The 21,726-nt window shown below is 42.0% G+C and overlaps 1 protein-coding gene across 1 annotated transcript in view; it reads left to right on the top strand.

Annotated features, from left to right (window-relative positions):
- The window catches only part of pgap1 (post-GPI attachment to proteins inositol deacylase 1), a 176,572-nt gene that overhangs the window by 122,086 nt on the left and 32,760 nt on the right, over positions 1-21,726 (top strand). Inside the window, exons 24-27 of the mRNA XM_070873735.1 lie at positions 7,946-7,996; positions 11,865-12,118; positions 13,517-13,621; positions 20,667-20,799. Of these exons, the coding sequence (XP_070729836.1) occupies positions 7,946-7,996; positions 11,865-12,118; positions 13,517-13,621; positions 20,667-20,799 (543 nt within the window). The remainder of the gene's footprint in view (positions 1-7,945; positions 7,997-11,864; positions 12,119-13,516; positions 13,622-20,666; positions 20,800-21,726) is intronic.

The following is a 21,726-nucleotide window of genomic DNA, read 5'->3' as shown; positions in this document are numbered from 1 at the left end:
TTTGAAACGTGCAGAAAATTATAAATAAGGAGTGGAAACTGAACAGGTGCATACACTGAGAAAAGGAACAGAGTTTAACACAGGAACAGAGAGAACTGAAAGGAAATGCACAGAACTAGATATGGAAAGGACACACCCGCGGAACATCAAAGAAGGGATTGAAGTGGAGCACAGGCGAAGGGAGCAGCGTGGGCTGGTGCAGGAGGGTGAGGGCAAAGTATTTGACTAGGTAGAGCATCACAGCAGCTCAACTTGGTTCTCACCGGACATCCATATACACGTCCTTTCCAGAGAAAGGCCAGGTAGATAAGGTGGTTAAGAAGGCATATGGAATGCTTGCCTTTATTAGTCGAGTCATGGAATACAAGAGCAAGGAGGTTATCCTTGAATTGTATAAAACACTGGTTAAGCTGCAGCTGGAGTACGGTGTGCAGTTCTGGTCACCACATTACAGGAAATATGTGATTGCAGTGGAAAGGGTGCAGAGGGATTTACAAGAATGTTGCCTGGACTGGAAAATTTTGGCTATGAGGAAAGATTGGAGATGATGGGTTAGTTTTCTTTGGAACAGAGGAGGCTAAGGGGAAACCTGATTGAGGTGTATAAAGCTGAGGGCCCTGGATAGAGTGGATAGGAAAGACCTGTTTCCCTTTGCAGCGGGGTCAACAACCAGGGGGCATAACTTTAAAGTAATTGGGGGGGAGGTTTAGAGGAGATATGAGGGAAAATTTCTTCACCCAGAGGGTAGTGGGGATGTGGAGCTCACTGACTGAAAGGGTGGTAGAGGCAGAAACCTTCACATTAAAAAAAAAAATACTTCAATGTGCACTCAAAGTGCCGTAACCTACAAGGCTACGGATCAAGAGCTGGGAAGTGGGATTAGGCTGGATAGGTCTTGGTCAACCAGTGCGCACATGGTGGACCGAAATGGCCTCTTTCCGTGCTGTAAATTTCTATGATCTGCCCTTGCATCTATGTATCAGCTGGTGGTAGCAACCTAATTTCGACCCCTTAAAACCCAAGCTCATTGGTGTTACAATCAAAGTGTGACCAATATCAGGTGCAGTCTAATCGCAAGTCGTGATTGCCACAGGTACTTAAAAAACAATCAGCGGGGAGCGGCGGCGGATCTTAAAACAATCTCTCTCTGGAGAAAATGTACTCGGCAAACTAAAGGGACTAAAGGTGGACAAGTCCCTTGGACTCGATGGCCTGCATCTTAGGGTCTTAAAAGAAGTGGCTGCAGAGATAGTGGATGCATTGGTTGTAATCTACCAAAATTAGCAGACTGGCAAACTGCAAATGTAACGTCCCTATTTAAGAAAGGAGGGAGACAGAAAGCAGGAAACTGTCGACCGGTTAGGCTAACATCTATCATTGGGAAAATGCTGGAGTCCATTAAGGAAGTAGTAGCAGTACATTTAGAAAATCATAATGCAGTCAAGCAGAGTCAGCGTGGTTTTATGAAAGGGAAATCATGTTTGACAAATTTTCTGGAGTTCTTTGAGGATGTAATGAGCAGTGTGGATAAGGGGGAACCAGTAGATGTTGTGTATTTGAATTTCCAGTAAGCATTCGATAAGGTGCCATATAAAAGGTTACTACACAAGATAAGAGCTCATGGGGTTGGGGGTAATATATTATCGTGGATAGAGGATTGGCTAACTAACAGGAAGCAGAGAGTCGGGATAAATGGATCATTTTCAGATTGGCAAATTGTTACTCGTGGGGTGCCTCAGGGATCAGTGCTGGGGCCTCAACTATTTACAATTTCTATTAATGACTTGAATGAAGTGACCAAGTGTAATGTAGCCAAATTTGCTGATGACACAAAGATAAGCGGCTGCAGGGTGACTTGGACAGGTTAGGTGAGTGGGCAAATGCATGGCAGATGCAGTATAATGTGGGTAAATGTGAGGTTATTCACTTTGGTGGCAACAACACGAAGGCAGAATATTATCTGAGTGGTGGCAGATTAGGAAAAGGGGAGGTGCAACGAGACCTGGATGTCATGGTGCATCAGTCATTGAAAGTTGGCATGCAGGTACAGCAGACGGTGAAGAAGGCAAATGATATGTTGGCCTTCATAGCTGGGGGATTTGAGTATAGGAGCAGGGAGGTCTTACTGCAGTTGTACGGGGCCTTGGTGAGGCTTCACCTGGAATATTGTTTTCAGTTTTGGTCTCCTAATCTGAGGAAGGATGCTCTTGCTATTGAGGGAGTGCAGCGAAGGTTCACCAGACTGATTCCTGGGATGGAGGGACTGACATATGAGGAGAGACTGGATCGACTGAGCCTGTATTCACTGGAGTTTGGAAGGATGAGCGGGGATCTCATAGAAACATATAAAATTTTAAAGGGACTGGACAGGTTAGATGCAGGAAGAATGTTCCTGATGTTGGGGAAGTCCAGAATCAGGGGACACAGTCTGAGGATAAGGGGTAAGCTATTTAGGACTGAGCTGAGGAGAAACTTCTTCACTCAGAGGTGTTAACCTGTGGAATTCCCTACCGCAGAGAGTTCTTGATGCCAGTTCATTGGATATTATCAAAAGGGAGTTAGATATGGCCCTTTACGGCTAAAGGAATAAAAAAGGAATCAAGGGGTTTGGAGAGAAAGCAGGAAAGGGGTACTGAGGTGAACAATCAGCCATGATATTGAATGGTGACGCAGGCTCGAAGGGCCGAATGGCCTACTCCTGCACCTATTTTCTATGTTTCTATGATAGCTGTGAGGAAGACGCAACAAATCTACAAAGGGATATAGATAGGCTAAGTGAGTAGGGAAAAAATTGGCAGATGGAGAATAGTGTGTGAAAATGTGAGGTTATCCACTTTGGTGGGAAAAATAAAAAAGCAAATTATTATTTAAATGGGGAGCAATTACAAAATGCGGTGGTACAGAGGGATCTGGGATCTTGGACAGGAAACTGAGGTTGGAGATGGGGCAGTAGCAAGCAAAATGGGGCCAGGAGTTGGTTTTTTGAGAGGGGTGATGACTGCAGATTTGAAGGAGAGGGGAACAGTACCTGAGGAGAGAGAACTGTTAGCAATGTCGGTAACATGGGAGTTAAAAAAGGAAGTTGTGTGGTCAGCAGTTTAGTGGGAATTGGGTCAAGGGAGCAGGAAGTGGATCTCATGGACAAGATGAGCCTGGGGAGATCAAGAGGGGAGATCAAAGAGAAACTAGAGAAATGTGAGTTTAGGGATAGAGCAGGTGGGAGCCTCGGGTGAAGGAAGAAGTGGCAGAGGCAGCTGATTGGATGGTCTCAATCTTTGAGACGCAAGTCCATGAGCTCCTCGCAGTTGTTGGTGAGTGTGGTGGAGACAGGGAAGAGGGGTTTAAGGACAGTTAGTAGAGAATAGTAGCCGGGGGTTATTTTTGCTTTTCAGAATGATCCTGGAATAGTGAGCAGTTTTTGGAGACAAGAGCAGGAACCAATAATGTTTTGTGTTCGAGCCAGATCTGATGATGAATGGCTAAACCAGTTGTCCGCCACATCTGTTCAAGTCTGCGCCCTTTTGACTTGAAGGAGTGAAGATGAGAGCTGTACCAGGGAGAACAGCGAGCGTGGGAGAGATTTTTAATAGGGACTCGGGCATCAAAGGTGAAGGTGTGGTTGAGCAGATCGGTGGCTGCAGAAATGTCATTGTTATGAGGGCCAAAGGCTGGACAGTTTTGAGTTAGTATAGCACTATAATCACCTTTTTGTTTGTAAAAATTCCATACATTAACGTTGCCGATAGCAGTGCTGACCCTGGAGATGCAAATATGGAGAGCATGATGTCACACCAACTTGACTCTACACTTTACGAACTTCAACCTGACAGCTGAATTTAGCGCTTGCTCTGAAAAGCGAGCATGCAGCAGATTGACAGATGCTGTCAGCACTTAAGGGGACACCCACATCTTTCAGTTAAGTTTGCATTTAAGCTTCTGGACTGGATTTTTTTTTTATTGATTGAAGTAGTGGCTTGGTGCAATACTTGTTAAAAGTTTTCTAAGTGTGCTGCTGGATGCTTGCAAGGCCTCAGAAGATAAAGGAAGACCTCTGAGAAGATAGAAAATGCTGGACGTACTCAGCAGGTCAGACAGCATCCATGGAGAGAAAGAGTTCACATCTCCGGGTCGAGATGCTGGCGGATCTCTCGTATTTCCAGCATTTGTGTTTTCATTTCAGATTTGAAGAGGAAGATGCAGAAGGAAGGATGCAACCCAGACAGTCCCTTTCTGGCTGGGATATCAGGGATGGAATTATCCACCTGAAGTACCAGTGACCATAAACTCCAATTCCCTTTTCAACATTTGTCTCACACCTTGCCTTCCCTCTATTACTAACCATCACAGCGGCCTCTTGGCCATAATGCTGAAATAAAAGCCACCACAAAGCAAACTTTCCAATCCAACTTTATACATCTATCCATCCAATATGACATCAAGAAATCAACTAATCACCCTTATGCATTCCCTTAGTGACTGTCTTCTGTGTGCATTTGCCTATCCTACTAATGTCACGTAGTGCTACCCCAATGGCTACAGCATGGATGGTAGAAGGATGCTGACTTTCAGTGGGGGACACTGTAAATGGCATTGCTGGTTGACCTTGAGGAGTGGTGCCTGGGAGTGTCAAATCGAGTAACGGCGTTTCCTCTTGCTTCACTCTTTTCCCCCCCACCCCCCTCCTCTTCTCGGTCAACCACTGGCTGGGCAGGCTGCATTTCTTGGATGTGTGAAATGAGGAAGGCACAAGGGTAGAGTTGTGGTGAGGGGAGGACGGGAAAGCAAGAGGTGTATGCCAGAAAGAGGGTAATGTATGAAGAATATCAGCATTATGTCCTTTCAGCGTGCCCCTGCCAAAAATGGCCAGCATCGTCTCCTCCAAGGGGGTGAGATGAAGGTAGGAATGGGAGGTGTGCCCCGTGTTTGGTACAGATTGTTGGTAGGTGAGTGAGTGTGCGGAGTGGGGAGGGAGTCTTGCATTGAGATGTGTATGAGGTTAACAGTGCAGTTGGTCGGAGGCGTGTTTTGAAGATGCATTCACTGACCTTGACCACTGGTCTGAGGTCGTGAAGCTGCTTTGGGCACTGGAGCCAGGTGATAGGCATGGCAGTGACGGCCGCGGTAATCTGGTCCCACATCGTTCTTTCTGGGAGGGCCTCCTGACCCCTATGGGTAGAGGACCCCTCTTGCAGTGTTGACACCCCCCCGCCCCCCTGCACAAAGCTGGAATGTTGCGTGCACGGCCCTGGTGCCCCTTCCCTGACTTGCTTAGCCATGTGTGTTAGTGCTGAAGCACCTTTCTCTTTTTTAGGTACGGAAGGCAATTTAGCTTTAACAGCCGAAGACTCCCATTTGGGAATTCTTTTTAAAATTTTTTCAGAAGCAGTTGAGCTGTTGGAGCTAGAAAAAAAATGCCCATTTCTACATGATTTTTCTTTTCAGAAGGCAGTTCCCCCATTAAAGGGCCGAACTGCTTTCTGAAATGACAGTCTTGCTTTAAGAGAATGCTGGTCTTGCTGCAAAGATGCTACGACCACTCTACATTGGGCCCCCTGCCAGGACGAATGCCACCAAAGCACACTGAGTTTAGCGCTGGGGATAATAATCACCAGTCTTGCCAGTGCCATCAATTTTGGCGGCTGTTAATACCGGTCCACAGCAGGTTTTTAGTAATGTCGAATTTCTTGGCACTTATTTCCTTATTGTCAGAACAATGGCTAGTTCCAGCATATTTTTCATCTTCAAGCATTCATGAAACTGCATTTTATCTTAGATTTTCCTCCTTTTTCTTGGCCACTCAATGTTTGCCTGTTTCTGACATCTGTTGCTTGTGTCCACGTTTGCCTGTATACTACCTTCCACTCTACAATCATTCTCTTCCTGGGACCCAATTTCATCCCAACTCTCCTTTCCTGCCCAGCTAGTTTAAATTAATCTTTTTAACTGTCTTAATATTGCTCATTTTTCTTTTAATTTTGTTTAGCAAGCTATCCCAACCAGTCTTTGTCCAAAACATGGTGCCCAAAATTGGCCAAGAGTTGCTCTTTTTTTTTTTTTTGGAGCAACTAGATTTTTCTGAATTATCTTAAAAATTCCCATTTTGCACATTCAATTTGCGCCAGTGTAAGTGAGTTAGTTAGGATTTTTTTTAGTTTCGTTTAGTTTTTTCAAAAGGGGGCGTTACCAGCCACCTTCGCCAGTTTTGGCCATTTAAGCCACTTTGGACAGCTAATAGTTGCTCCAAACTAACTTAGGCCATGGTATGTGGCCACTTGAGGCTGCACAGAAAACCCTTGAGAGTTAAGAAATCAGCACAGATAGCCAGAGCTAGGGAAGGAAGTGGAGAGGACCTTACAAAGCACAACAACATTCAAGAAGCATAAAAACTATCAAGAAGAAATTAAAAATAAAACTTAAGTCCTACCTTGCTAACTCGGGCCCGGGAAGTCAGTGGGCCGGCCGGTGTGGGAGGCCACTTGGCTGGGGATAGGTGCAGGGTGACTGGGAGAGCACAGGCCGCCAACATCCAAGCAGAAAATGACTTCTAAGATAAGCTGCCAACCTGCCAAAGGAGATATGGAACCTCTACTTCCACTCTCTCTCTGACTATTCCAGCAATCTGACTCTGACTATTCCAGCAGTCAGCCCGGCGCACGTCGTGAGGTCACTCGGCCGGGGATGGGGCCGGGACGCATCGGGTCCCATACTGCAGCACGACTGGGGGCAGGAGCTGCTGCGCATGCGCGAAACCTCCAGTGCGCATGCATTGAGCTATCGGCACTGTTTTTTGCGCAGGGCCCTAGCTCCACCCCCTAATGGACAGATCACGCCGCGCCAAGCCATGGGAGAGGCCACAGAGCAGGCAAAATCCAGCGAGATCTTTTCGGCGCCGTTTTCACCCTAGGAAGTCTGCGCATCTCCAGTGAGAGCGCCAAAAAAACAGGTGGGCCAAATTTGTTATTATAAAATGTAGCAGCATTATTTTCAATTTATGCTTGGTACTTCTCTTTTAATTTGTTTCCCTCAGGCATTCCCTTTTAAATTAGATTGTCTCTGGTTCTCCTGTTAATTTTGTTTCACTCTGGTTCTCCTTTTAAATTAGCTTCTCTCGATTGCTGGCCTTTTAATTTCGCATCACTTGAATGTTCCCTTTTAACAGTCCTCCCTTTCCTTCTTCCTGGTGATGGCCTTTTGCCATTCCTCAGCCAGGTGCTCATCTTTTTATGACTTTCGCTGTCCTTTTCAAGTTACCTGATCTCTGCTGCTTCTTTATGCTGCTCCAAGGACTTTGGAGGTTTGACAAGTGATGAAGTGCTGCGTCTTTTCATTAGAAAATTTTTGTTACCATGCTTTTAAAATGCCACACGTTCTGGCAGAGAATGTCTCCTTCCTTTGTTCTTTTGCCTTTTTCTCTGCACTTTGATTCTGTATATAACAATGTTGTAGCATTGCTTTAGACGATTGTGGGTGCCCTCCAAAGATGCACCCACATCACTCAAGTGGAAGAGAACAGAGTTGACCAGTAAAGGACTTCATTTGAAGAATGGCATTTTGTTCTCCCCGTGCTCTATCCAATGTTTTCCCTCAACCAATACCACTAAATGCAGATTAACTAGTCACACATCTTATTACTGTTGATAGACCATTACTGCTACAGAATTGTTGCCATATTCTGCGAACGTGATGGTTAATGCATTCCAAAACTAATTCATTGGATAAACACTCAGATCTTTCAACACAATACACTACATAAATGGCCATATTTTAAGTATTTTGTTACGTGACTAGTTTCAGCATTGCCATAAATTTAAATTAAAACTATAAGATTATTGTGTGTAAGTATTCTAAATTGAACAATTTTATTTAATTATTGTATCAAGTATTCGTCGATCAAAATTTGAGTTATAACTGAATACCGAATGAATTAACTTGTGTTTTCCCCTAGGTCCTAAGCTTACAAGCTTCAGTGCAAACAATGAAAGGCATTCTTAATTTGGTACGGCTGATTTTTATTTTTAGTGTTTTACTTGTGTTAATATGTGTTGTCCTTGTATGGGATGATTCCACCATTCCCTGGCCAAAAACAAATGTCTGGTCACCTGCTTTCAAGGACTCTTCCTGTGCTGTTCTTGAAAATGTACTACAGTAGGTGGTGAGGGCTTGCCTAATGATTTTTTTATTGTAGCTGTTTTACAGCCTGACTGAGATCAACTCATTGACAAAAACTCTAACAACACTTGGACCAGCATATTAGATCCTGCAATTAGTTGCAATGAATTAGTTATTTTTGTTAAAGCACCAGTTTATTGATGCACTTATTCTGTGTATAATTAAAGAACACATCCAGAATATAGAATTGCTTTACTTTTTCAGTATTTTAATTTATATTGTCATACTTTAATGTTGCAGGATGCTTAAGAATTTTGAAAATGTGTTAAATTTAAAAGAATTAGCTCAGTTACTGACGGTAAGATGCACATATTCTGAAATACTAGCATTTAATAGGAACTCTGGATCAGTTTCTATGGGCTGGAGGGTAGCTAATGTAACACCACTTTTTTTTAAAAAGGAGGGAGAGAGAAAAAGGGAATTATAGACCGGTCAGCCTGACATCGGTAGTGGGGAAAATGTTGGCATCAATTATTAAAGATGACATAACAGCACATTTGGAAAGCAGTGACAGGATCGGTCCAAGTCAGCATGGATTTATGAAAGGGAAATCATGCTTGACGAATCTTCTGGAATTTATTGAGGATGTAACTAGTAGAGTGGACAGGGGAGAACCAGTGGATGTGGTGTATTTTGGACTTTCAAAAGGCTTTTGACAAGGTCCCACACAAGAGATTGGTGTGCAAAATTAAAGCACATCGTATTGGGGGTAATGTACTGACGTGGATAGAGAGCTGGTTGGCAGACAGGAAGCAGAGTGTCAGGATAAACGGGTCCTTTTCTGAATGACAGGCAGTGACTAGTGGGGTGCCGCAGGGCTCAGTGCTGGGACCTCAGCTATTTCCAATATATTTTAGATGAAAGAATTGAGTGTAATATCTCCAAGTTTGCAGATGACACTAAGCTGGGTGGCAGTGTGAGCTGTGAGGAGACTGCAGGTTGACTTGGACAAGTTAGGTGAGTGGGCAAATGCATGGCAGATGCAGTATAATGTGGATAAATGTGAGGTTATCCACTTTGGTGGCAAAAACACGAAGGCAGAATATTATCTGAATGGTGGCAGATTAGGAAAAGGGGAGGTGCAACGAGACCTGGGTGTCATGGTTCATCAGTCATTGAAGGTTGACATGCAGGTACAGCAGGCGGTGAAGAAGGCAAATGGCATGTTGGCCTTCATAGCTCGGGGATTTGAGTATAGGAGCAGGGAGATCTTACTGCAGGTGCACAGGGCCTTGGTGAGGCCTCACCTGGAATATTATGTTCAGTTTTGGTCTCCTAATCTTGCTATTGAGGGAGTGCAGCGAATGTTCACCAGACTGATTCCCGGGATGGCTGGACTGACATATGAGGAGTGACTGGACCTGTATTCACTGGAGTTTAGAAGAATGAGAGGGGATCTCATAGAAACATACAAAATTCTTACTGGACTGGACAGGTTAGATGCAGGAAGAATGTTCCCGATGCTGGGGAAGTCCATAACCAGGGGACATAGTCTAAGGATAAGAGGTAAGCCATTTAGGTCTGAGATGAGGAGAAACTTCTTCATTCAGAGTTGTTAACCTGTGGAATTCCCTACCGCAGAGTTGTTGATGCCAGTTCATTGGATATATTCAAGAGGGAGTTATACATGGCTAATGCAGCTAAAGGGATCAAGGGGTATGGAGAGAAAGCATGAAAGGGGTACTGAGGTGAAGGATCAGCCATGATCTTATTGAATGGTGGTGCAGGCTCGAAGGGCCGAATGGCCTACTCCTGCACCTATTTTCTATGTTTCTATGAACAGGGAAGGAATACTTGAATGAAAATTCATATTTTCACCTCTTACAAACTTGAGTCAGATTTTGGTGGGTCTCCATAATTCCAATTGACCTTTGTGTTTGAATTCCAAAAAGCTCTACACTATTACATGAATGACACTCTTGTTAATTAAGATAACAGTCCTTGTTCTGGAATAAATTTAAGAGTCACATCAATGGGAAATGCTTTAAAAAATTAAGTCAATTACATTGCTGCCTTAACCTGTGCACTTGTTTAATCCTGCTCTCCACCTCAAGGCAGAAAATGCTTATTCTGACCTGAGTGTGTTTTTTCTTCATTTTACGATTGCAACGTTTTGATCCCTTTTTACAGATTTGTCCTAGGAATAACACTGATGAGATACAGCTTTTGACCTTCGTATGTAAATGAAATGCATCGTCATCCCCTCAGTTAAGGAAAAGGGACTGAATGTTATGTGTAACTGGGATTAGGAAAAATCTTGAGACTGGTTATAAACAGGGGCAGGGTTGGAAACTTTCACCTTCACTGCTTTGGCAGTAAACTGGTGGATCGCCCAGCTGTTGTAGAACCCGCCCGATTTTCACTTATTCGATGGAAATGAAAATAGTGAATTCTACAATGGGTGAGTGATCCACTCTCCTAGGTGACTGCCAAATTGTGACAGTGAAAATTGCCCCCATTAGATCTGTTGGCTTCTATCGAGTGTAATCCATTCTACTATTTCTGCAGCATTTTACACTTACTCTTTTCAAGTTCTTTTCAAAATTATTTCTTCGGATCATACCCATTTCATATTTTCTCCTCGCATGTGATGCACCTGCTTCTCCTGCATGTCCCAAATGAGATAAAGGACTCATAAATGCTGAGAATTGCTGGTGACATGAGAGAGAAACTTCATAGAATCATAGAATGGTTACAGAACAGAAGACCACCATTCGGCCTGTTGTGCCCATGCCGGCGCTCTGCAAGAGCTCTTCATTTTGTAATGGAGTGCATTAACACTTCAGTATACTTTGCCAACTTATACCTGCTGTAATTCATAATGCTTCAGCAGTATCACATAAGAAAAAAACACAAGTTTTGATTTTTATTGACATGGCTTTTAAAATAACAAGTTAAAAATTAAAACTTGTGTAAATACAGACCAAAAATTCAAAATTTCCATATGAAGTTAATGTTTTGTGCTCACCAAGATAAGGAATGGCAGTGCTGAGGAATGGAATATTTTTCCACTTTTGGCATCCACTGACAGTTCAGTTAAAGCACAGGAAGATTCAGAGCTGCCTTAAATTCAGCCTTTGAAAAGCGTCCCACCTACGCGCTCATGCTCATGACATTTCTCTCCATGACAATTCTGAGTGGTGCTGCTAATTTAAAGCCAATTTGTGCCAAAATATGGGCAGATTTGTGATGGGCAAAAACAGTTTCGTTAGCACACTCCAGAGGTGCCAACGGGAGGCACAGAACAGGGGAATTTTGCCCCGAGACTTTATGTACTCCACTTGCAATCAAGGGTTTTAAAGATGCGCTTCTAATTGCAATATAATATATAGAAAAATCACAAAGTGGTGATTCCAAAGTTATATGGTAGGAATGGTAAATCCCCAGAACAAACTGGATTGTGACCTGCAGCTAATCCCCCATGTAATAATTCTAGCTTTAATAAGCAAAAATGAAATACTGCATTTCAATAATGAAAATTAATACTCAAGTTTTTGTTGGTTTGGATTGCTGCTGTGAATTCATCTTTACAGTTATGCAATAAATTAAGATTTACTTAAATTTAAGTCAAACCTCTATCAGCAACTGACGATTCATTAATCAGCTTTTATGTTCAATGTTCAATTATATTTCCTTGTATAATATTTCTGGCCTTGTTTTTAAAAATAATCTAAAGCAAAAGTTCTATTTTGCAGGTGCCAACACAGGAGACTATGAAGAAATCTGCAATGACTTCCAGTGAAAAAGAAGAAGGAGGCAAGTCTGAAACCACAGAGTATCTCCCAGAAGAACCAGAACAGCTGTGCCCATCTAGCCATAAACTGCTTTCAGTCTCTGATGTTGCTGACGCAGTGGATACTCTTCAGATTCATATTACAATCTTACATTTATTGAACTGGATTATCCTATTTAGTGCTCCTTCATTTATTTACTGGTTGAAGAATCTCAGGTAAGATCTTTTTGCTAGCGATTTGAGTAACTGCTAGGAATGTTTACCTTTCATGTCGTAAAATTATTTAGCTTTAGGGGTTAAAAGGTGTATGATTACAATTTGTCGATTTACTGTATCGCTACCAGTACATTTCATTAAGCAGAACTGAATAACTTGGATTGGATTTAAAACCGAAGCAAGTAGTGCATTAATGCTGATGTGAGAAGACAGTCTAATAATTAGGTTTTTAAGAGGGATTTCCATTTCTGGGGCAAGCAACATGCACTGTGACACTGTTGCCGACTTGGTTTGTGACTTTTAATGCTTGGGTGCAAAACAGCGCTGGCTGCAATTGTGTAGAAAATTACATCCTACACATTCCCATATTACTAGCTGCTTGAGGTGACAAGCCTATGAAGAGGGTATTGTTTACGTCAGTTGGATCCATACAGCGCAGTCAAATAGTTCGACTCATCTATGACCATTGCACTCAAGTGGGTTGTTCAGTGTATAAATATATCACTGCAGATATCACATATTGCTCTACAAGTCTCCCACTGTGCTCCATAATGAAAGATGGTGATGAAAATTAAAATCAGTACTGGGATTTCTCACCCATAGTTCAGTGAGTAAAGCCATGCTTGAAGTTACGTGATGAGGTGAATAGGTACTATAAAATATTAAAGCACTGAACCTAAATTCTAAAAGGGTCAGCTGACCAGAGGAGCGGCAAGTAATAAGAAGTGCACTCTTTTACTGGGATATGACACATTGTTTTTGTGTGTTAGAATGAAATTACTGTCCACTCTTTCCATCAAGCAACAAATCAGTAACACTCAATCATCCACAATCTGGCAAGTCAGTATGAAGTTTATCATTTAAACTTGACAGCTTAGGCATTGATGTATCTAGATTTCACCATATAAGGGGATTTAACTCAAATTGTTGTATCTGCAGTGTGATCTGATCACTCTGTCATCTCTATAAACACATTCTTCCACCGGGATCCATGTTATGCTGTTCTTAATTTACCAAACTGACTCATTTTTATATTTAGAAAGAAAATTGGCCTTTTTCAAGGAGTTAAAAATATAATAGAAGAAGGAAAAACATGCTGCTAACCTACATTTGTGAAGTACCAGATTTGTATCAATCTAAAACCACACTGCTTCCTTTATGAAAATATAACTTAATGTGTATATCTTTACCTCCTATTAACGACAATTAGACATTATTCGCCAGAGGTCAGTTATGTACGTAAGAGCAATTGCATGGCTCAGATGGAAAATGAAATCTAATTACTCAGCCACTCTTTCAGTTTGCAGTGGATTTATCAGTTTGGTTTGTCAGTTGTATTTTTCTTCGTTCCTGTTCTCAAATATTATATTAGTATAATATTTTTGTTCCATTAAACAGGTATGTCAGAAGGCTTGATCCTGACCCGTGTGGTTTTGTTGCAATTATCCTTGTGTTGACGATGGGAGTTCTCATTCATTCACATTCAACTTTGGTTAAGAGAAGGTAATATTTATGTTGCTTTTGTATTTCTATAACTTGTTAGCAAAATACATAGTGGGTTTCATGCTGATCTTAGTGGTTTCCTGCCGCTCATTTAATATTTTGATGGAGGATAACAACCCCTGTGCAACTCTCCGAAAAATGTGAACATAGTAAGTTTGACAGCTAGGCACTGACATGGAAGTGTAAAGACAGCTACTCAACAGTCCTTCTCACAGGAGTTCTCAGCATATTATTGTAGTTATGGGACTAGAATTTCCTAACAACCCGCCAACACCTGATTGCTGCCCAAAAGACTGCCAAGATTCCCAAGATTATTGCCAGCAAAAACTTCGCCCAAAAAAAGAGAGAAATTCACCCAACGCAAAAAATGGGCGTTGCACCCCTATTCTCGGTGAAAAAGTGAACTTTAGGGTCGATTGGGCAGTTCTTAAAGAAAATGGGCGATAATTAAAAGATTCACTAAATATTTACCCCGAGGCTGCGGGTTGGGCCGAGGAGGTGAAAAACACACTTTTTAAAAAAAAAATAGGACATAAAAAAAACATAACATTCTCAGGACACTTAACTTCAATCGCTACAACAGAATTTTAAAATAATGAGTAAAAAACCAATTACTTACCTTTTTTTCTTGCAGGGCGACACACCTACCGCCCAACTCCGCTGATTTCTCGTGGCCGTTTTTTATATACTTGCCTACGAGTCACCGCTGAGCCAAATATCGCGCCATGGCGATCTGTGGATGGTGCACGCCGGTGGTCTACTCCCCAGCGGTACCTCAGCCACCGCGTAACTCAGCTGAGCAATTTCTCGCCGACCCGTTTATCGCCAAAAACGGCCAATACTGCCCAGAAACTGGGCGGTGAGCCAATGTAATTTCTACCTCATTGTCTTTACATAATTCATCTTTCAGAACCAATTTCTCAATTTAATACAGCAGTAGAGTGATAGGAGATCGAATCACGTGGATGTTGTAATTATCTGTTGGCTCCTCACTAAAAATGCAAAATGCAAATAAAAGCTCATTTTTAAATTTTTATCCTGCAAAGTACTTAAATTAAGCCATTATGTTCAGAGAATAATGGGAAAGGCTTTGGTGAGGGACAGAATTATGCATTCTTCCGATTTAAGCAATGCCTCGATGTTAGTTATCATCCATGTCTTCAAATCCCTCCATGGCCTCGCCCCTTCCTACCTCTGTAATCTTCAGCCCCTCAACCCTCTGAGATTTCTGCGTTCCTCTAATTCTGGCCTCTTGAGTATCCCCGATATTCTTTGCTCCACCATTGGCTGCTGTGCCTTCAGCTGCCGAGGCCCTAACCTCGAGAATTCCCTCCTTAAACCTCTCCGCTCCTCTCTCAAGAAGCTCCTTAAAATCCACTTCTTTGACCATCTGCGCTAATATCTCCTAATGTGGCTCGATGTCAAATTTTGTTTCATACTGATCCTGTGAAGCGCCTTGGGACATTTTACTATGTTAAAGGCGTTCCTTAAATACAAGTTGTTGACGATGCAAAATCAAGCTAATAATGCAATGTTGCAGGGTTATTCCGGACTTCTTATGCAAGTCATCATCATCATAGGTAGTCCCTCGAAATAGAGGAAGGCTTGCTTCCACTCCAAAAGTGAGTTCTCTGGTGACTGTACAGCACAATTCGGGAATTACAGTCTGTCACGTGTGGGACAGACAGTTGTTGGAGGAAAGAATGGGTGTGGAGTCTGGTTTGCCACATGCTCCTTCCGCAGCCTGTGCTGCTTTTCTGCATGCTCTCAGCGACGAGACTCGAGCTGCTCAGCGCCCTCCTGGGTGCTCTTCCTCCATTTAGTGGGGGGTCTTTGGCCAGGGACTCCCAGGTGTCGGTGGGGATGTTGCACTTTATCAAGGAGGCTTTGAGGAAGTCCTTGAAATGTTTCCTCTGCCCATCTGGGGCTCGCTTGCCGTGTAGGAGTTCCGATTAGAGCGCTTGCCTTGGGAGTCTTGTGTTAGGCAACCAACTGAGCTGGTAGAGCGTGGTCAGTGCTTCGATGCTGGGGATGTTGGCCTGATCAAGAACACTGACATTGGTGCATCTGTCCTCCCAGGGGATTTGCAGGATCTTGTGGCGGCATCACTGGTGGTATTTCTCCAGCGATTTGGTGTGTCTACTGTGTATGGTCTACGTCTCTGAGCCATACAGGAGGGCGGGTATCACTACAGCCCTGTTTGCAAGTCGTGTTTTAAACAAAACCTTTTCAAGTATTGCTTCGCAACTCTGGTTGTTCCATGTTGATTGTAACTCTTTTTAGTGATTTTAAAAGAAAATAATTGATGATCAAGGAACATTTGAACCAAACTAAAATAGCCTTATTTTCGTTAATTTTATTTAATTTGCATTTTCTCATTTACTGTCTGACCGCTGATTAAGCTTCTTTGCAAAAGCAGACAACATTCATGCGATACAAGTCTGGAAACAAATATGTAAACTGTATTGATTTCAGCCAAGTATTTCACTGATTTTCTGAGACAATGGCTTTGTTTACATATTAGATTCCTCACATTGTAATAGTAAAACCTAGTTTGATTAATTCTTGGAAACTGAGCCTTGACTGCACATGGAAGTGCCATTGTGGTGATGTAAATTAGATTGCTGTATTTTGTCTTCTATTCCCATGTCATATTGGGCCTGATTATGCTGGAAAAATAACGGCGTGTTAATGACACACGCTGTTGCACAAATCAGCCAGCAAGTTCAGACGATTAAGAGATACTATAACAACAACTTTGCGTGAGTTGCGAATCGCCAGGACCTGCTGGTCGATTTATATTGCTCTGATTTGTTCATGGCATCTCACCCTAAGCCTCCCTGTTATTTTTAAGAACTTGCTGGACTTGCACATTAATTGCCCATTGAACTTGCCACAGAAAGTTAAGTCTGGTAATTAAGTGTGCAAGTACCCTTAACTATCTGATAATTGTTAATGCGATGCCAATCAACCCCTCGAGGCCAGAAAGGAAAAAATTTTAACTGTTCAATCTCATTCCTGCATAAAGTCAATTGTTGGAGCTTTTTAAAAATAATCAAATTTTAAAGAAAAGTGTTCTTTTCCTTTCTCTTTTTTTTCTCACTCTTCAATCTTTCGTTCCTTCTCTTTAGTTATTTTTCTGTACTTGATTTGACTCTAATGCATGCACTCTAATTCACCCTCCTTCTTTGTTGTTTATCCCTTTCTTTCTCAATCCTTATTGTTTGTTTTGGCTCCGAGTTAATTAACTGCACATCCTTATCGTAGATTATCTTGTATTTGATTGATATGCTGAGCAGGCGGTCCTTGGAACTGATATGGAGTTTTATCTGAAGTCACTTGTCAGTTTCATTTGGGTAAAAAGTTGCCTCATTTCCTCTACTGCCACACAAGTTGGAGCTGGAATGTTGTTTCTATCATTTAGATTTTTGCAAAGCTCTTACGAGACATTTGAAAAGTATAGATAGGTAATGGTTTCCTACGGTGTCAAAACCCACATTGAATCAAGCAGTAGATAGCTAAATAGATGGAGCAGTTCTTGCACGTTTGCTCAACTTTACTATCTAGATTTAACTCAATTCACAACAAGCCTTTGGCAGATTGAGCTGACAGCTGGAGTTACAGAACCACTGCAGAAATCTTCCCTCCCTCTTGGATAATGCTTTTGTATGCTTCAATGCTCTGTGGATGATACTGTGAATGATACGCATCTTCTAGATACCACCGTCCCACCCCATAAGTCTTGCACAGATTTTTATGGGGTGAGAGTTAGAGATCAGTTGGTCAGAATGAGCTGGCACCATGGAGCAGGTCTAATTATACAACACAGAAGTAGGAGATTACGTATGGCACCACCTATCTGCGATGCCATAGTTTAACTAATAAAGCTAAGCTTTATTTTTGCAGTGTTTGGGCAATAAATGTTATTCAAAGAATAAAGAAAACCCTGCAAGGTAGTTAATGAGAACATAAGAAATGGGAGCAGGAGTAGGCCATTTGGCCCCTCGAGCCTGCTCTGCCATTTAATAAAATGGCTGATCTGATCTTGGGCTCAGCTCCACTTCCCTGCCTACTCCCCATAACCCTTCACTCCCTTATCGTTCAGAAATCTGTCTATCTCCACCTTAAAAACATTCAATGACCCAGCCTCCACTTCTCTCTGGGGCAGAGAATTCCACACATTTATGACCCTCAGAAGAAATTCCTCCTCATCTCTGTTCTAAATGGGTGACCCCTTATTCTTAGACTATGCTCCTTAGTTCTAGATTCCCCCACGAGTGGAAACATCTTCTCTGCATCCACCTTGTTGAGCCCCCTTAGTATCTAATATGTTTCAATAAGATCACTTCTTGTTCTTCTAAACTCCAATGAGTATAAGCCCAACCTGCTTAACCTTTCTTCATGTTAACCCCTTCATCTCAGGAATCAACCTTGTGAACCTCCAATGCAAGTATATCCCTCCTTAAATGAGACCAAAACTGTACGGAGCACTCTGTGTGGTCTCACCAAACCCTGTACAGTTGTAGCAAGGACTTACCTGCTTTTATACTCTCTCTCCCTTGCAATAAAGGCCAACATTCCATTTGCCTTCCTGATTACTTACTGTACCTGCATTCTAACTTTGTGTTTCTTGCACAAGTACCCCCAGGTCCCCCTGTACTGCAGCATGTTGTACTTTCTCTTCCATTCAAATAAATTGCGTTTTTATTTTTCCTGCCGAAGTGGATAACCTCACACTTTCCCACATTATACTCTATCTGCCATAATGTTTGCCCATTCACTTAACCTGTCTATATCCCTTTGCAGATTCTTTGTGTCCTCCTCACAACTTGCTTTCCTGACTATCTTTGTGTCATCAGCAAACTTGGCTACATTACACTCGATCCCTTCATCCAAGTCACTAATATTGCACCGATCCCTGTGGCTTGCCAACTGGAAAATGACCCATTTATCCCAACTCTGTTTACTGTATGTTAGCCAATCCTCTATCCAAGTTAATATATTACCCCCAACCCCGTGAGCTCTTGTCTTGTGCAGTAACCTTTTACGTGGCGCCTTATCGAATGGAAATCCAAATAGACCACATCCGCTGGTTCCTCCTTATCCATCCTGCTCGTGACATTCTCCAAGGATTCCAGCAAAATATATCTCAACACAAGTACCTTTTTTTAAGCAAGCATTCATTACAGAATATTGTCCAACAAAAGGATATTTTATTTTTTAAATCTTTCATTGCTAAAAGTCCGATCTATAATTCTGATCTAAAGTAGACCATCAATCTCCATCCAATAGTAAACTCCTTGATATGTGATGAGGAGCAGTCACATTTTATAGCTGTCGAATAACGGATTTTACCTCCCCAAGAATTTCAACGTTTTAAGTTTCCCATTTTGTAAATGCACTTTGTGCTGATTTTATAATACCAACAAACCATGCATCATTGGCTGCTTAGATAATTCTGCCACTGCAGACTGGGTTTGACAGAAGAGTACAGGTTGACTCACTGTCTAGTTGTTCTCGCACATAAAAAGTCAGTCCGTTGTGCTCAAAGCCCTCTGACAGTTATGAATGTATAAAGAATCTTGAAGCACCCATGCCTGGGTGAGTTTTCCCATCAATCATTCCCTGGTTAATATTTTCTCCTGAGTCTTCCTGCTTGACCTTCACTGAAGTGGCAAGTAGGAGGCTATTTCTAGACAGCTCTAGCCATTCAGTCAGACAACGTGGGTTCCTTGAATTTGAACTCGAGTAGAACATTGCCACCTTCCCCTGCCATCACTGTGGGGTGCTGCAGGGATCAGTGCTGGGACCCCAACTATTTATAATCTATATTAACGACTTGGAAGAAGGGACCGAGTGTAATGTAGCCAAGTTTGCTGACGATACAAAGATTGGAGGAAAAGCAATGTGTGAGGAGGACACAACTCTGCAAAAGGACATAAACAGGCTAAGTGAGTGGGCAAAAATTTGGCAGATGGAGTATAATGTTGGGAAGTGTGAGGTTATGCACTTTGGCAGAAAAAAATCGAAGAGCAAGTTATTATTTAAATGGAGAAAAATTGAAAAGTGCAGCAGGACCTGGGGGTCCTGGTGCATGAAACACACAGTTAGTATGAGGGTACAGCAAGTGATCAGGAAGGCCAATGGAATCTTGGCCTTTATTGCAAAGGGGATGGAGGATAAAAGCAGGGAAGTCTTGCTACAGTTATACAGGGTATTGTTGAGGCCACACCAAGAATACTGTGTGCAGTTTAGGTTTCCATATTTAAGAAAGGATATACTTGTTTTGGAGGCAGTTCAGAGAAGGTTCACTAGATTGATTCTGGAGATGAGGGGGTTGACTTATGAAGAAAGATTGAGTAGATTGGGCCTCTACTCATTGGAATTCAGAAGATTGAGAGGTGATCTTATCAATGTATAAGATTGAGGGGGCTTGACAAGGTGGATGCAGAGAGGATGTTTCCACGGATGGGGAAGACTCTAACTCGGGCATAATCTTAGAATAAGGGGCCGCCCGTTTAAAACGGAGATGAGGAATTTCTTCTGAGGGTTGTAAATCTGTGGAATTCGCTGCCTCAGAGCTGTGGAAGCTGGGTCATTGAATAAATTTAAGACAGACAGACAGTTTCTTAACTGATAAGGTAATAAGGGGTTATGGGGATTGGACAGGGAAGTGGATCTGAGGCCATGTTCGGATCAGCCATGATCGTATTAAATGGCAGAGCAGGTTCGAGGGACATATGGCCTATTCCTGTTCCTATTATGTTATGTTTTATCAACATTACATATGCACCTGTCAACATAGTCAAAAATAACTTGTCATCTCGCGAACTATTTGAAACACTACCAATCATTTTACGTCTGTTTCCTCACTGGTCATTGTGGGTTAATTTAATAAAATCAAGTCCTATTGCCTGTAGTTACACTGAGACTTTTGTTTTGACACAGTAAGGCATTGCAAAATGCAAGTACCTTTACCTTAAATGCAAATACAAGTAGATGTTTAATTCTCTGTATAACTAATTGCTTTTATTTTTCATGTTAGCAAGCTACTGAAACACACAGCAAGACTGCAGCTCCTCTTGACCATTGCCATGGCGGCCTTCGGACTGGTGCACTTGTACAGGGTCCCTTACTTTGTTACACTTTCATTAGTTTTACATGCACTTTGTTGCTTGGTATAAATGACCATGCACCATGATGACCTGCCAATTCAACTCATTACACATGTAGCATCTCTCAATGTATGTTTTGTATTTTTTTTAAATGTAATGGTGCTACATAATTGTGTTTGGTCATTATTGGCATGCATTTGCTGAATTGTTACATGATGTAACCTGTTAAAAGTTCCCAGTATTTGGAAAATTTAAGATTATACTTTATGTACAGTTCTGTAAAATTTTAATCTTGCTCTAAATGAAAATCCAGAGTATTATATCTTTAAGTCAGGATGTTGCACTGAATTAGATTGCTCTCTAGGCACATTACTAATTGCCTTGTGTGATGGCCTTTTTTTTTAAACTGACCATTTCAGGGCTTTTATACATAACACCTTTGACCACATTCAGACATCTCCAAAGAGACTTGAATATGTTATGGTTGCCTATAATAATTATTTCAGCTTGAGATCCAAAAGCTGGTTTTGAATTTTTGGGATTCTATCTTCACCTTGCCTGAGTAAAAAGAGCTTGAGAACAAAAACAAAATATTGCAGATGCTGGAAATCTGAAATAAAAACCAAAAATGCTGGAAATACTCAACCGGTCAGGCAGCATCTGTGGCTAGAGAAGTGACCTTTTATTATAACTGGCAAAGGTTGGAGATGTAACGGGTTTTAAGCAAGTACAGAGATAGGAAAAGGGGGGAGTGGAGGAAAGAACAAAAGGGGAAGGCCTATGATAGAGTGGAAGGCAGGAGAGATTAAATGTCAAAAGGGATGATGGTGCAAATCAAAAGGGGATGGTAATGGGACAAGTGAAGAAACAAAAGATGGGTTTAGTGGAGCTGTAAATGTCAGCAGCAGAATCATTATCAGCCACTGCTGTCCAAAATAAATGGGAGCAGTGGTTATAATTGAGGGCAGAAGGCTGTTTCTTCACAGATGC

This window comes from Pristiophorus japonicus, chromosome 3 (genome assembly GCF_044704955.1).
Source record: "Pristiophorus japonicus isolate sPriJap1 chromosome 3, sPriJap1.hap1, whole genome shotgun sequence".
NCBI classification, from domain to species: Eukaryota; Metazoa; Chordata; class Chondrichthyes; family Pristiophoridae; genus Pristiophorus; species Pristiophorus japonicus.
Note: the sequence above shows the minus strand (reverse complement) of the source record. Positions and strands in the feature narration are given on the sequence as shown.